Here is a 14,642-nt window from a genome sequence, read left to right as displayed (position 1 = left end):
ATTACTTTTCTCCTCCAGTGGAACAGCCCCTACCGGTGGATAGGTACCGCAGCACATTAGACCCAGACCAAACCGGAGGGCCAGAGTCCGACTCCACCATGCAGGAGGCCAGCCAGGCAGGCCTGGGCCTGTTCGCCGGGAAACGCTTCCTCCTGGTGGGCTTCGGCAGCGAGGCCGAGGCCCTACTGGCCCCGCTGGTGACGGAGAACGGCGGCAAGCTGCTGGCGGGACGCACGCGCGCCGTGGCCGACTACGCCGTCGTCCCGCTAATGGGCTGCGACGTGGACGCTACCGTGGACGAGGTCGTCACCGACACGTGGCTGGTGAGATTCAGAGGGTGTGTCAAATCACAGAATAGCCGTGCGATACCGATGGAATGGGACGATAATCGTTATTCTTATTGTGATAAAAGATTGTTATATTGCATGTAAGAGTCAGTATTGTCATATTTTTAAAGGAGGAGTACCATGATTTTTTTCCCTGCCCTAAAACATGATCATCAGGTATTATGATTAGATTAATGGGGGAAGTTTGGGAGAAGTTTGTATGAACAAAGTATGAACAGTATTAAAATGTTTTTATGTGGCCACACCCACCAGTTCATTAAGTGTACCTGATATTCACCTTAGCGCCACCCACCTGAACTTACGCCACGCCCACAGCTGTTGTATGATAATAAGGGGGGGGGGGGGCTGATTTTAGTGTGTCACTAAAGCGGTGTATATTCAATTGGGACTTTTGACTCAAAGGCTTTTTCAGCTTTCAGGAAAAAAACAAAAATACACAGGGAAGAGATTTGTCTTGCATATTTAATAACCACACCTGGGGGTCTATTAGACTAATGTTAATTACAAAACTATGGCACCCCCATCTTTAAACTGAAAATGAACGGCAGTCTAATGGTTAGGCGCTGACCCTTAGATAGAAGGGTATGTTAGAAGCTAACATACGGTACCATGTTGTACAATTATTGACCAAGGTGTTCCGGTTCATGACATGTTCTCTCTTCCAGTCCATTTGTGTGGAGAGGGAGTGTGTTCTGCAGCTGTCCTCAAACCCTCTGTTCACCCCTGTGGCTGTGATGGAGGGCCGCTCTCCTCTCACAGGCTGTGTCCTCTCCGTGAGCCAGTTCACCGGAGCGGAGAGAGAGTCCCTGGTGGAGCTGGTCAAGTACCTCGGAGCCAGGTATGCGTCTCGTCTCGGTGTGATTGATTGTGGCCCATAGAACCGTTTAGTTTGCAGACTAAATGCTATGAAGACGTTTATATACGCGTGCTCATTTTACTGCATAGAGGTATTTGTTGAAATGTCCCTGGAATAAGGGACACATGGTCTCTGTCTGTGAAACTTCATATGTCGAAAACATTACATTTCATATATATATATATATATATATATATATATATATATATATATATATATATATATATATATATAATATTTGTTTTTTTTTAAATAATACATTAATAACAGTTTCATACAAATTGTGCAGCATATGTTTGAATTGGTTACAAACATTGGAGTCAGACTCTTGGTGCCATTTTCATCTGCTTTTGGAGAGATTCAATATTATCAACTTGGGCGTTTTATGCAAGCGCCATGGCCTTTTCAGCCTGGAAGAAAAAAAACGCCTCTGTGAACACGGCCCCATAGTCGCTGGCACAAGGTAGGTGCAACTGGCTTTGACATTTGGAGTAACACCTCCCCTCCTCCTTTTCCCCCAGTGTCCAAGACTACTTTGTACGCATGGCCAACCAAAAGAAAGGCATGCTGGCCAGCACGCATTTGGTTCTGCAGACGCCGGAGGGCACCAAGTACAACGCAGCAAAGAAATGGAACCTGCCAGCTGTCACCCTGCGTTGGATACTGGAGTCTGCCAGGAAGGGCCGCAAGGCAGAGGAAGGACGTTTCCTAGTCGACCTGCCTCCATCACCAGGTCAGTCCACTTCCTCTGCTGTTCCATATCAGAGGTTAAACGATTAATCAAATAATCGGTTTATCAATCGAACAGAATTTCTTGTTTGTAATTGACACACAAACGCACCGTTAATATCCCGATCCACCCTGCTTCATCCAAGCAGATGGGAGCCAAATACATTTTGGATAAACATGTTTTCACTCTCTGTCCTGTCAATAATGGAGGCTAGGCACGTGATATCATCATCATACCCAGAAGTTATGCGTTAAAAAATAAATAAACTACTTTCTGGCCTTGATAGCCCATACATCCAAACAGAAAAGCCCTATCTGATTGCATTATACAACGTTAAACTCACTGTTCCACTCGATTTGCCACTGACGTTATGCATGCTCATACCCTCTATTGACTTCATTGTCGTCCCCAGAGACAGACAACGAGAGCTTCATCGGCGGTTCCCAGCAGGCCATGATGCCTCCTCCTCCCCGGCCTCTTGTGGTGCAGCGCGCCATCTCCCCAGAGCTCCCTCTGCTGGGCATCCAGACCGGCAAGGCCGTGACCCCTCTGGACTTGAGCCGCTTCCGCAGCAAGGTGTTCCGCTCGCTTCCCTCGTCCTTCTTCGTTTCTTTTTGTGCTTCTCTTTTTTTTGTTTCCTCCTCTTCTCTCTACTCTTTCTTTTCATTACTACAATTATAATGTTCAATGGTCACATTCACATACCTCCATGCAATATATTTGATTTATTATTATTATTATTATTATTATTACTCTAATCTACTTATTAGTTAATTATAGATTCTATATTTGATTATTTTCTATGTTATTATTATTCTTTTCTTTTTCTCTTTTTTGTTTTTTTACAATTTCAGCCCACTGTTTTGAACACTAGATTTGGCAGCTCAAAGGGGGGGGAGGTGCATTGTAAACTGAATGCTCATCATGTCTGCACTATGAATAATTAATAATTTAAAAAAAAAATATATATATAGGCGTTCCGCTCGGTGGTGGACCAGATGAAGGCCAAGGACAACCCCAGCACGCCGCTGGGGGCGCAGCAGAGGAACGCCCTGGAGAGGGAGCCTTCCCTGCAGCTGGACACGCCCTCCCGCTTCCTCAGCAGAGACCAGCTGTTCAGGCCCACCTTCAATGTCAAGGTCAGACTCCTTTAGGGATGTCACCATTCAAAATGGAACATATGAGTACAACTTTCCGTTTGTTTTTTAGGCTTCATATTCACAAATTGCACAGGGCAATATTTGACAAATAATTGACTTAAATATACAAAGCAATTACTGACACTTTTTTTTTTTTTTTTTTTTCAACAATATATTTATTTTCCTTTTTACACACAAATGACAATACAAATATACAAAAAACAACAACAATGAACAGTACAAGACAATTACTGATATAAAGAAAGCAAAACAACAATAACCAAAAACAACAAAACAAAACAAAAAACAACAACAACAGCACTACTCCTCTTCAGCTCCATCCATTAAATGTGACAAATTATTGTTCTTTATGTATCTCATAAAACGGCCCCACACCTCCTGAAACATTTCTTGTTTGTCCTTAAGAATGTATGCAATCTTTTCCAAAGGTAGACATAAAGACAATTCTCTGAACCACTGTGTAATACTTGGTTTGTCCGGCCTCTTCCAGGTCAATGCTATCACTCTCTTAGCTTGTAAAAGACATATATCTATAAACATTTGTTCATTACGCTTTATCTTGTGTCCCTCCGGATATAGACCGAGCAGGAAGAACTTTGGTTCTGGTACAATATTTATTGACAAAATCTTCTGTATTTCCTGCCCGACCTTCCCCCAAAACTCAATCAATTTTGGACAGGACCATAGACAGTGGAACAATGTGCCTCTATCTTCACCGCATCTGGTGCATACATCTGGAATATTACAATTATACTTATTAAGTTTAACTGGTGTGATGTACACTCTCATAAGCCAATTGTATTGTAAGTTTTAGACGAGTATTCCCAGTCTGGGATTGAGCTTGTGCACAAGCCGTACCCCATTGTTCCACTGTCAAATCCTCCTGAATATCTGTTCTCCAGGCATTAAGCCTATCTTCCGAGGATTCCGGAGAAAAGTCAACCAATAGGGCGTAGAAATCTGATATTAACCCCCTTCCGAATGGGTCATTAACCAAAGCTTTCTCCAGCACAGACATGGATGGGGCCAGCGTGGATTGCCCCAGATTAGTTCTAATAAAGTCCCTCAGTTGCAGATATTTAAAGAAGTGTTTGCGAGGGATATCATATTTAATGACCAATTCCTCAAACGAGAGCATACTCCCCCGACCCCTCTCAAATACATCCCTTAATTGACCTATTCCCCTATCAGCCCACAATTTAAACCCCCCATCAGCTCTACCTGTACTGACACATTTAATAATGTTATACTTTAACAAAATGCCATGTCACGTGTGTGATATGGCATGTTGTATTAGCTTGTAGATCTGCTATTTTTGGATTGAGCCTCTATCAGCTTGAGTTGATGCGGAAACTAGTGCTGGGGCCGTGATACTTATAAATTGGAAGTGTATAAATTATAGGCTACTAAACTCAGCACAAAATGCTCGAAAACTTAACTTTGGTCCATTATTTCTCCACTTTTATAATACCAATTGGTATTGTATTCAGCAACACAGCTAAACGTGTGGGTAGCACCTCCAAATAAATTGCCAAAATGGCAAATAGTTGGTATTCACCCTTGTTTTGAGTTGCTTAGCAGTTTGGATGATTGCACTCTCCCACAGTAATAAGGAAAAAACAACACATATTGGCCATTTTTACACAGTATTAATTGTGTGTTGCCGGCGAATTCTTCAAAATACAGGCGCTAGAGTGCCAGCAGATGAGGCAGATTTTACTCTGAAAAGCCCCACCTTCCGTTACCCTGCAAAACTGGGAGGCATAATCTTCCGTTCTTACCTCACACTGGTACATCTAAAGTCTCTCTAGAAGCGTTTATATTCCAAACGAGATGCTTCCTGAAGTCAGAAATGAAGTCAGAACATTGCCCTTTTGGTCAAAACCATGGAGAGCGCCCTAGATTTAGAGTTTCAACCGTTTGGTTGCAAGGAGTTGCATGGCGATCCATTGCTGTGGTTTGGGCTTTCGGGAACTTTCGGTAGTGTCTGGAAGATCCATACACTGAGATTGGGAGGCAACAGGCTAGTCCATGCGACATACTAGCGTCATGTCTATTTACAAGTACCTGTACTTGTAAATCGAGCTGCCTCACGCTACAGGAGATAGGTTCCTGCCCTATGGGCCGGGCCACGTGGCTTGGCGAGGCTTACTTACGTATAGACTGTATGGGCAGAGGCGTAGATTGGCTATTTTCTTTACTTCTGAACACTACTTCTACATCGTTCCTGAAAACAGTTTTGGACATATGAGGTTTCCAGTTCCACCCCACAGCAACGATATACTCTTAATGGGTAGGATGTCCCTTTTTTGTTCTAGGATGCGTTGGGACTGTTGGACACTCCAGCGGGAGCATCTAAGCTGGGGGGGAAGGTGGAGACTCCGCTGACCGATCTGGTCAACAGAAAGATGCAGCTAGCGCTGGCCAACAGCAGCCGCAGCCACACTGCAGCCATGCAGGCACTGAGTGCCAGTCCCCAGTTCATCAAGCCCACAGAGCCGGAGGTACACAGACTACACGCACACTCACTCTCAAAGGTGGCCTATAAGTTAGAGCAGGTGTTTTTATTGTGCCATATAAACATTAAGTTTAATTTATGACACCACATCACAATTCAATATTTCCAACTGAGTTTGACTGTCCATATACTGTCCATAACATTTATTTATGCATTTGTTTTCTACTTTTGAAATACTTTTTCCACATTGTTATGACCATTATACTCCACGTCAGAGTTCAAATGTGAATGAATGTAGAATTATTTGCAGGATTTAATTTCCATACAGATGTAAGGGCACTTAATTTAATTGAGTACATTTAAAATATATATATTGTACGTGTCAGTGTGCCACTGATCGCCCCCTCCCCTGTGCCAATGTTGGCACCCATGCCTAAGTTTGTCTACTCCTGCGTTAGAGAGATAGTACCTTTTTTATTGAGAAGATAAACCCCTTGAAATGTATCATCTCATTTTCCGGGGAGTCCTAACAAGAAGATCATAACCAGATTCCCAGTTCTAGTCATCATGTCAAAAACTTGACACTTCTTGAGCAACACCTCTACCCGGTCACTCTGGCTCAGCTAACTACCTAAAAATCAAATCAAAGTAAACTCAATTTATTTCCAGACCCCCTCGTACACACAGTATGCAGAGGGCGAAGCCAAATCCCGTAAATGTAATAGTTTGTCTGTTTGCAGTTCCCGGAAAATAATTGTTTAATTGTTAGTCCATCAAATGATAATGCTGTGGTCTTATGTAACTCAATGGGTCAAACTAATTAGTTACATCCTTTGTCTGAGTTGTTCCATGAAAAACCAACATTTTAATGTATTATTTTATACATTTCATGAATAGGTCCAGGAAAAGGAAGCTGGACCCCTGGCTGGCGTGGTGATCTGTGTGGGAAAGAAGCTAGTCAAGATGCAGAGTGAACTGAATGCTACTGCTGCCTCTCTGGGAGCAGACTTCAGGTCTGGTGCCAAGTTTACACATTGTTCTTCTCCCAGAACCCACACCTTCACCCCTCTCAAATACTCTTTAATAGATAATAATTAAAAACAAATGTAAAGGGTTAACCTGTTAGTTATGCATTTTTTCTTCAGGTGGTCTTGTGATGACACAGTGACTCATTACATCTACCAAGGCCGCGTGGGGGACACCACTCGTGAATACAGAGGAGTGAAGGAGAGAGGACTGCATGTGGTGTCTCAACACTGGCTACAGGCTGTACGTTTGCTCCCTTAACCACATGAACCACACAGTTCCTAAAGTCCTCTGCTAGGATTAACTCACCCAGTTGATGAAAATATGTGACCTTTTTCGAGTGATGGTTAAAGAAAATCACACTTGTGTGAAGTGAGGGGCGCCCACTATATTTATATCGGCCACATGAACATCAAAATCCATAGACTTGGCTGGCAAACGATTTACAACAGCAATGCTATTTTTCTTATGTTGGCCAATCCTGATAAGAAGTTGTTTGAATAGTGTGTGTGTGTGTGTGTGTGTGTGTGTGTGTGTGTGTGTGTGTGTGTGTGTGTGTGTGTGCGTGTGTGCGTGTGTGCGTGTGTGCGTGTGTGCGTGTGTGCGTGTGTGCGTGTGTGCGTGTGTGCGTGCGTGCGTGCGTGCGTGCGTGCGTGCGCGCGCACGCGCACTATTTGTTTTGGTCTCCTCTGCAGTGCGCTGAGGAGCAGAAGCGCGTCTTGGAGGTTCTGTATCCGTTCACCTACAACCCCAAGATGAGCCTGAACCTTAGCCAGGTACCAGACAGCTCCCAGAGGACCACTCGAACACAAGCTAAAGATGTCACCGAGATCCAGAACGACATGGTAGGTCGCACGACAAGATAAGGCAGGAGAGGGGTGGGTAGAGGGAATAAAAGAGCAGACTCAAGTACAGAGCCAACAGTCAAGTTTACAAAGTATATATTTTTATGTCTGAAAATACATATTAGTATATTAATATACTAACATGTTAATATACTAATATATTAGTAGATATTAATAGCAAAGAACGTGTAAAGAAACAAAACAAATGTCATACAATAGTTACTGGCTCATCTCTCTCTCAGCTAAAGGGTCCTTGGATGCTTGGACTGAAAAACATTGAAGTCCCCTGAAATGGCGAATTAACACCAGCCAGCCGGCAGAAATAGTTGTTGCTATGGCTGCTTTGTTTGGCTACTCTATTGGCTGCTTTGGCGCGCAACCACCCATCATCCAAGCTCTTAATTTAAGGCTAGAAAAAAAATCAACTTTGCTGGTGAGATATTGAAGGTGGCTGGCGAGTTTCAGCTGGTGGACCAGAGTTGGCTTTACAGTCCCAGTTCTGACATCTTTACTTGGACTTGTTTCTACCACAGCCTGAGGACAACGCCACAGAGGAGGCGTCGACATGCCATCGTCTCAATGATGGAGAGGTGGAGCAACACCAGGAACAGGAGGAGAGAGGTACAATCTGTTCACTTACTATCTACTAGTCCATACACAGGTAGGCCTGAATCCAGAAAAATTATATCTTCAGCTTATTCACATATGCCAGTAGTCCATGCCTGTGTGCAATGATCTGGTCTGGTCAGCCCCTGAAGAGAAAAATGGATGAAGACAGACTGAAGGACGGAGGTTTAGTAATTCTTATATAACAGTAGGATTACTAGGATAGTAGAATTATAGTAGTAAAAGGTAGGTCTTAAGCTAATGATAAGAAGAACATTGGGTAACACTTTAAATGTGGGCTTCATAGAAAGTGTTACCGAACATTGTAATTCATGTCCTTTCTTAACTTTCCTCTTTTTTTCCCTCTCAGATTTCAGCGAGACTCAGGAGATGAGAGACACTCTGCATAAGCAGCTCCAGGAGATCATGTCTGCCACCAAGCTGAGCGCAGGCCGGCGGTCCTCAGTCCGCCTCAACAGGCTGGGCTCTGTCGACTCCCACTCCAGCCCACGTGGCACCCCTGACGGCCAGGGGCCTCGCCTGGGACGAGGTGGGAGCAGACGCACCCTGGAGGCCCTGAGGTTAGAGCTGTCACAATCAATACATAATTATTTTTGCATAATCGTCGTAATCGTTTCCATGTTGAATTTTTTTTGTGTATTTTCAAACATTTTTAAAGAATTGCTTACGCATCGAGTATTTTCGTTATTGTTTTCTTAAACGTATAAAGTTGTTAAATATGTGATATGTCATTTCTTTGTATATTTAGGCTATTCATCATATCTGCACCTGTGCAACTTCAAAGCCTAAAAGCCAAACAGAAATGGATTTTTTCAGTCATATGTCCGTGTCCAACCACAAAAACACAATTGCGTTAATCTCAATTAATGACAATTAATAGTAAAGTTGAAATTTATAATCGCGACAGCCCTAGTCATGATCATGATATTACTTCACACCTCCTTTTTTTTAAATGAGAATTTCCAACCACTGCTGTGTCTGCTGGTTCCCAGGGTGTCCAGGGAAGCGGCCATGGATATGAACTCGGAGCCATCTCAGAGTGAGCAGATTGTGTGGGACGACCCCACAGCCAGGGAGGAAAGAGCCAAGCTGGCCGACAACCTCCAGTGGCCTGGCAGCCCCTCACAGCACTCGGAGCCCCTGGCCATGATGCTACCACCACACTCCACTACTCCCTCCACCACTACTCAGCCAGAAAACGCCACACACCGGGACTCCATGACTGACTCTGAGCTGGTGGAGATGGGTGAGTAGTACCAAAGATTGTTAACCCATTTAGGCCTGACGTCGACATTTAAAAAATGGTTTTTTTAAATGCCCTTTTTTCTGGAAAAACCTCATGTTTCTATATCAGTGTTTCTCAATATTTCATGTCAAAGACACCAAAAATGATATGTAATATGCCTCCGCCCCCCCATCTGAAAATATGTTGTTCCAGGCACCTCGCCAGAAGCAAAGATTCATAATATATATTCAAAGATTTGAGGCACATTTTCACGATTTTTCTAAAATAGCAGACCTACAAGTTTCTAGATCTGCTATTTTTCAATAGCTAAAGTATAACATAATGCTTTAAAACACCAAAATGGGTTAATTTAGGAAGATAGACCATCTCGATTATGGTTACACAAATCCTACAAATCGTTAGCCTGATTATCAGACTGTAGCTTCCCTCAAGAGTCCCTCTTGAAGCACTCAGAGAGTGGGCGGGATCTTTGGGCTGGATCCAGGCTAACAAATCGTCTCCTAAGTGGGTGCCGGTGTCAGGCGGCAGATTCGTCCTTTGGTTACTGGTGCTAGATCCCACGAGAGTGTGTTGCTGGGACAGAGAGAGCTCGATAATAAAGTAGATTTTCTCCAGATTTTTCTCTGGAAAACATTTTAGTATGAAAATCTTGGGAAGATTGTGTGGTTTGTGGCGATCGGGTCCAATATTTGGTTCAGTGACCATGAGGCTAAAGTAAAGAAGCTGTGTTCATATTCACTTTTCCATTGGAATGAATAGACTCCAACCTGCTTCCCACCTCCTAAAAGGAGACCGCCCACTTCACGCAGATACAGGAAGTAAACCGGAGATAGCAAGTCTTGCTATTTCTGTATTGGGAATTACTGTCATGGTTTGGGATTGTGGTAGCCCTCTGGTGGCCATTTTAGACATTGTTTGCATTTATTTTCCCTGCCTCCTTGTTATACCGAAGCTCCACTGCAGGTGTCCGTCAGCGCTGCGTCATCGTCGACGCAGGGAATGTTCCCTTTTTAATCGATGAAGGTTTCTCCACTGCCGACGGTTGTGTTTGGACAGCTTCTGGGCGGCCCTCCCATTCGCCCCAGTTCATTTTTTGACGCAGTGCAAATGCAAGGCAACACAACACACTCAGTGGAGCCCCGGCCTTCCCTACCACACCCTCTTGTTAAGCACCACACCTGAGTTTTGTTCCGTCATGGCGTTGATTTGTTTCTATATTTAAACCCTGTTTGTCATTCAGTAGGCACTGAGATATTGAGAGTACACTGATGTCTTTAAAGGTTCGCTATCTCGTGTGTTTTTGAAGGTACACTGTAGTTGAAAGAATTTAGCCTTACTTTTGGAAAAGAACAGTCGTTTATTTTGCATTTTTGCGATCTTCTGGGCTTTTTGGATTTTCTGTTCTGTTTTTGTGCTGCAATATATTTGGATTTTCTTCTGCATCTGAGCTTCCACCACTTTGTATTTCAGAGGGTTCCCAACGTTTTTGTCAAGTGCAGAATGATGTGATCAATTAAAAAAAAAACGTACATTTGCTAAAAGTTTCTATTTGTAAATATTTCATGTATTAAGGTGGTTGCACACTGGACGCATTTTTAGGAAAACCGACAGAGAAACGCAGCTAAAAAATGCGCTCTGTGTGCAGGGATCTTTAATGTTGTCAAAGATAAATCAAATAATGTCTGCTATATCGGACAGATTATATATCAGTTATCCTCTAGTGTGCTAATGACATATGATCTCTCTCAAAAACGGAGGATAAGGTTTTTCTCTGATAAGAACACAAAATAAGATTGATGAGACATCTCATAATTTGACCCTTGCCCTCTAATGTCAATGCTCCCCTCTAAAGTATGATTTCTCCCTCCACCCGTCAGTTGTCTGTGACGTCATCGACCAGCAGAGGACCATGACCCCTCCAGTGGAGGAGGTGGAGGATGACATCCTCACCCCTAAAGCTCCCAGCATAGCCTTCCCCCTCGCCAACCCTCCTGTACCACCCGAGCCACAGGTAGGCCTTCCCCCTCGCCAACCCTCCTGTACCACCCGAGCCACAGGTAAGCCTTCCCCCTCGCCAACCCCCCTGTACCACCAGAGCCACAGGTAAGCCTTCCCCCTCGCTAACCCCCCTGTACCACCTGAGCTACAGGTAAGCCTTCCCCCTCGCCAACCCCCCTGTACCACCTGAGCCACAGGTAAGCCTTCCCCCTCGCCAACCCTCCTGTACCACCCGAGCCACAGGTAAGCCTTCCCCCTCGCCAACCCTCCTGTACCACCCGAGCCACAGGTAAGCCTTCCCTCTCGCCAACCCCCCTGTACCACCCGAGCCACAGGTAAGCCTTCCCCCTCGCCAACCCTCCTGTACCACCCGAGCCACAGGTAAACTCAGCCTCCCCCCTCACCAACCCCCTTGTACCACCCGAGCCACAGGTAAACTCAGCCTTCCCCCTCACCAACCCTCCTGTACCACCCGAGCCACAGGTAAACTCAGCCTTCCCCCTCACCAACCCTCCTGTACCACCCGAGCCACAGGTAAACTCAGCCTTCCCCCTCACCAACCCTCCTGTACCACCCGAGCCACAAGTAAACTCAGCCTTCCCCCTCGCCAACCCCCCTGTACCACCCGAGCCACAGGTAAGCCTTCCCCCTCACCAACCCCCCTGTACCACCCGAGCCACAGGTAAACTCAGACTTCCCCCTCGCCAACCCCCCTGTACCACCCGAGCCACAGGTAAACTCAGCCTTCCCCCTCGCCAACCCTCCTGTACAACCCGAGCCACAGGTAAACTCAGCCTTCCCCCTCACCAACCCTCCTGTACCACCCGAGCCACAGGTAAACTCAGCCTTCCCCCTCACCAACCCTCCTGTACCACCCGAGCCACAGGTAAGCCTTCCCCCTCGCCAACCCTCCTGTACCATCCGAGCCACAGGTAAACTCAGCCTTCCCTTCGCCAACCCTCCTGTACCACCCGAGCCACAGGTAAGCCTTCCCCCTCGCCAACCCTCCTGTACCACCCGAGCCACAGGTAAACTCAGCCTTCCCCCTTTGCGAAGGCTGGTGGCAGTAAACCTGTTAAGCGCTCTTTTGCCTTTGTGTATGAGATGTGCTGTCCTATAAACTCTCCTTCCGTTGCTTCACAGGAGACAGAGGAGAAGAAGAAACCACCAAGGTTTCAGCTGTCCTCGCTCACTCCACAGGAACGCATCGATTACAGTCACCTCATCGAGGAACTGGGTAAATATAGCTTTACTTTTTATTTACAGGGTTCCCACGGTCATGAAATTCCTGGAAATATTTTTAAATTTGAAAAGATATTTTCCAGTCTTGGAAAAGATTTGGAATTCATTAAGAGTGCTGGATAAATATTTGGCCATAGATTGTTTTTGGCTATATATTTTGTTAATAAGTCGTTTTTCACCGAACGGCCTGCGTGATTGCAGCCTATTGTGAACCGGACGTGACGAGCTACAAGCTCAAAACGTGCTGCAGCGTGATCCTGTGACCTAGGATAGGTGGTGTAGAAAAGAATTGGCACAATTTTGGAATGGAATTATACCATTCTATTATTATTGCGCTGAATAATTGTTACATAGGCCTGGAAATTGGGTTAAATATTCTGGAATCATTTTGGAAAAGTGTGTGGGAAGCCTGTATTTAGTTTTTATACCTTCGCCTCATTGAGGAGCTCGATAAATATGGCTTTACGTTTCTTTTATCGGTTGTCTGTGTACTACACCGGCCAATAAGGGACCACTGTTCTTCATGACGTAACTAAAGTACGTTTCAAGGTTGGTATAAGGTCAATAACGAGTCTAAAGGATTTAGAATAGCAGAGAGCTCTAGGACTCAGAGCAGCAGTCGTACCCAGACAGCAGAGAGCTCTAGGACTCAGAGCAGCAGTCGTACCCAGACAGAGAGCTCTAGGACTCAGAGCAGCAGTCGTACCCAGTCAGCAGAGAGCTCTAGGACTCAGAGCAGCAGTCGTACCCAGACAGACAGCAGAGAGCTTTAGGACTCAGAGCAGCAGTCGTACCCAGACAGACAGCAGAGAGCTTTAGGACTCAGCAGCAGTCGTACCCAGACAGAGAGCTCTGTAGGGACTCGGAGTCAGTGGTGAGCGCACTTCATGGCGTGTGAATTGTTATATTTGCTGTGTAATACTGTAAAGGTGCCATAACTATCTAGTTTCAACTGGACTTGTCTTGACTGTCGTTTCCTTTCCTCTCGTCTTGTCTTGTCTTGTCCAGGAGGCCTGGCCCTGGACGGCCAGTCCTTTGACCACAGCTGCACCCACATGATTGTGGGGAGCCCCCTGCGCAACGAGAAGTACCTGGCCGCCATGGCGGCCGGCAAGTGGATCCTGCATCGTTCCTACCTGGACGCCTGCCGCTCCACCGGACACTTTATCCAGGTCAGGATCTCACTGCAGCAGCATCAGTCTTCATTTTATTTTGGTTTTTGGATTGATTGATTACTTTATTAGTCAGAAATGTATACAGAAATACAAGACATGCAAGCTAAAAGGATAACACAAAAAGGTCCTGGGGACTCCGAGCACGAAAATAGCGTTTGGTTGGTTTTCACCACCAAGTGTCACTGTTGCGCAGCCTAACACACACACACATATTAACTGTATATATGATGATTTCGGGTGACGGTACAGTACATTAGAGGGGACCCCCTGGCGACCCCCACACGGTAACACTGTCATTTCTCAACCATTTCGGACGCGGGGCGGCTCGCCGGAACCGGGCCGGGCTGGCACCCTGGGCCGTTCCTGTGGGTCTGGAACGTCCGGGGACCCCCACACGGTGTTGCACCACTCACTTCACACGGGTGTGATTTTTACTAGAGACATTGGTTTTGACATAATGGTGGCAGGACTAACTTTCTTGCCCATGTGTATGTGTCCTGTGTCTGTGCGCATGTTGTTCCAGGAAGAGGACTATGAGTGGGGTAGCAGTTCTATCCTGGATGCCTTGCCCTCCATTGCCTCCATGCAGAAGAAACTGGCCATTGCAGCCATGCGCTGGAGGAAGGCCCTGCAGGGACGTCCAGACCAACAGGTACATTTAAACTCAATTGGTGCAGTAGTGATATAATATAGAAGTCCCTGTCATGCATATGTGCTGCAGTACTTGTGCCCTATCTGTCGGCGATTGTCTTGTGTAGCCAACGCCCACAATAGTTTTGTTTCCTGCCGACCACAGTTCATTTCTTTTTTTCAACAATATATTTATTTTCCTTTTTACACACAAATGACAATACACATATACAAAAAACAACAATGAACAGTACAAGACAATTACTGATATAAAGAAAGCAAAACAACAATAACCAAAAACA

The 14,642-nt window shown here is 45.3% G+C and overlaps 1 protein-coding gene across 1 annotated transcript in view; it reads left to right on the top strand.

Moving 5' to 3' along the window:
• topbp1 (DNA topoisomerase II binding protein 1) overlaps positions 1-14,642 on the top strand; it is a 33,191-nt gene that overhangs the window by 8,201 nt on the left and 10,348 nt on the right. Inside the window, exons 11-26 of the mRNA XM_079489174.1 lie at positions 19-323; positions 1,013-1,185; positions 1,725-1,936; positions 2,346-2,509; positions 2,908-3,072; positions 5,412-5,597; positions 6,449-6,564; positions 6,697-6,820; positions 7,273-7,422; positions 7,956-8,043; positions 8,399-8,609; positions 9,042-9,295; positions 11,173-11,306; positions 12,437-12,530; positions 13,544-13,707; positions 14,234-14,362. Coding sequence (XP_079345300.1) covers positions 19-323; positions 1,013-1,185; positions 1,725-1,936; positions 2,346-2,509; positions 2,908-3,072; positions 5,412-5,597; positions 6,449-6,564; positions 6,697-6,820; positions 7,273-7,422; positions 7,956-8,043; positions 8,399-8,609; positions 9,042-9,295; positions 11,173-11,306; positions 12,437-12,530; positions 13,544-13,707; positions 14,234-14,362 — 2,669 coding nt within the window. The remainder of the gene's footprint in view (positions 1-18; positions 324-1,012; positions 1,186-1,724; positions 1,937-2,345; positions 2,510-2,907; positions 3,073-5,411; positions 5,598-6,448; positions 6,565-6,696; positions 6,821-7,272; positions 7,423-7,955; positions 8,044-8,398; positions 8,610-9,041; positions 9,296-11,172; positions 11,307-12,436; positions 12,531-13,543; positions 13,708-14,233; positions 14,363-14,642) is intronic.

This window comes from Electrona antarctica (genome assembly GCF_951216825.1).
Source record: "Electrona antarctica genome assembly, chromosome: 20".
Lineage (NCBI taxonomy): Eukaryota > Metazoa > Chordata > Actinopteri > Myctophiformes > Myctophidae > Electrona > Electrona antarctica.
Note: the sequence above shows the minus strand (reverse complement) of the source record. Positions and strands in the feature narration are given on the sequence as shown.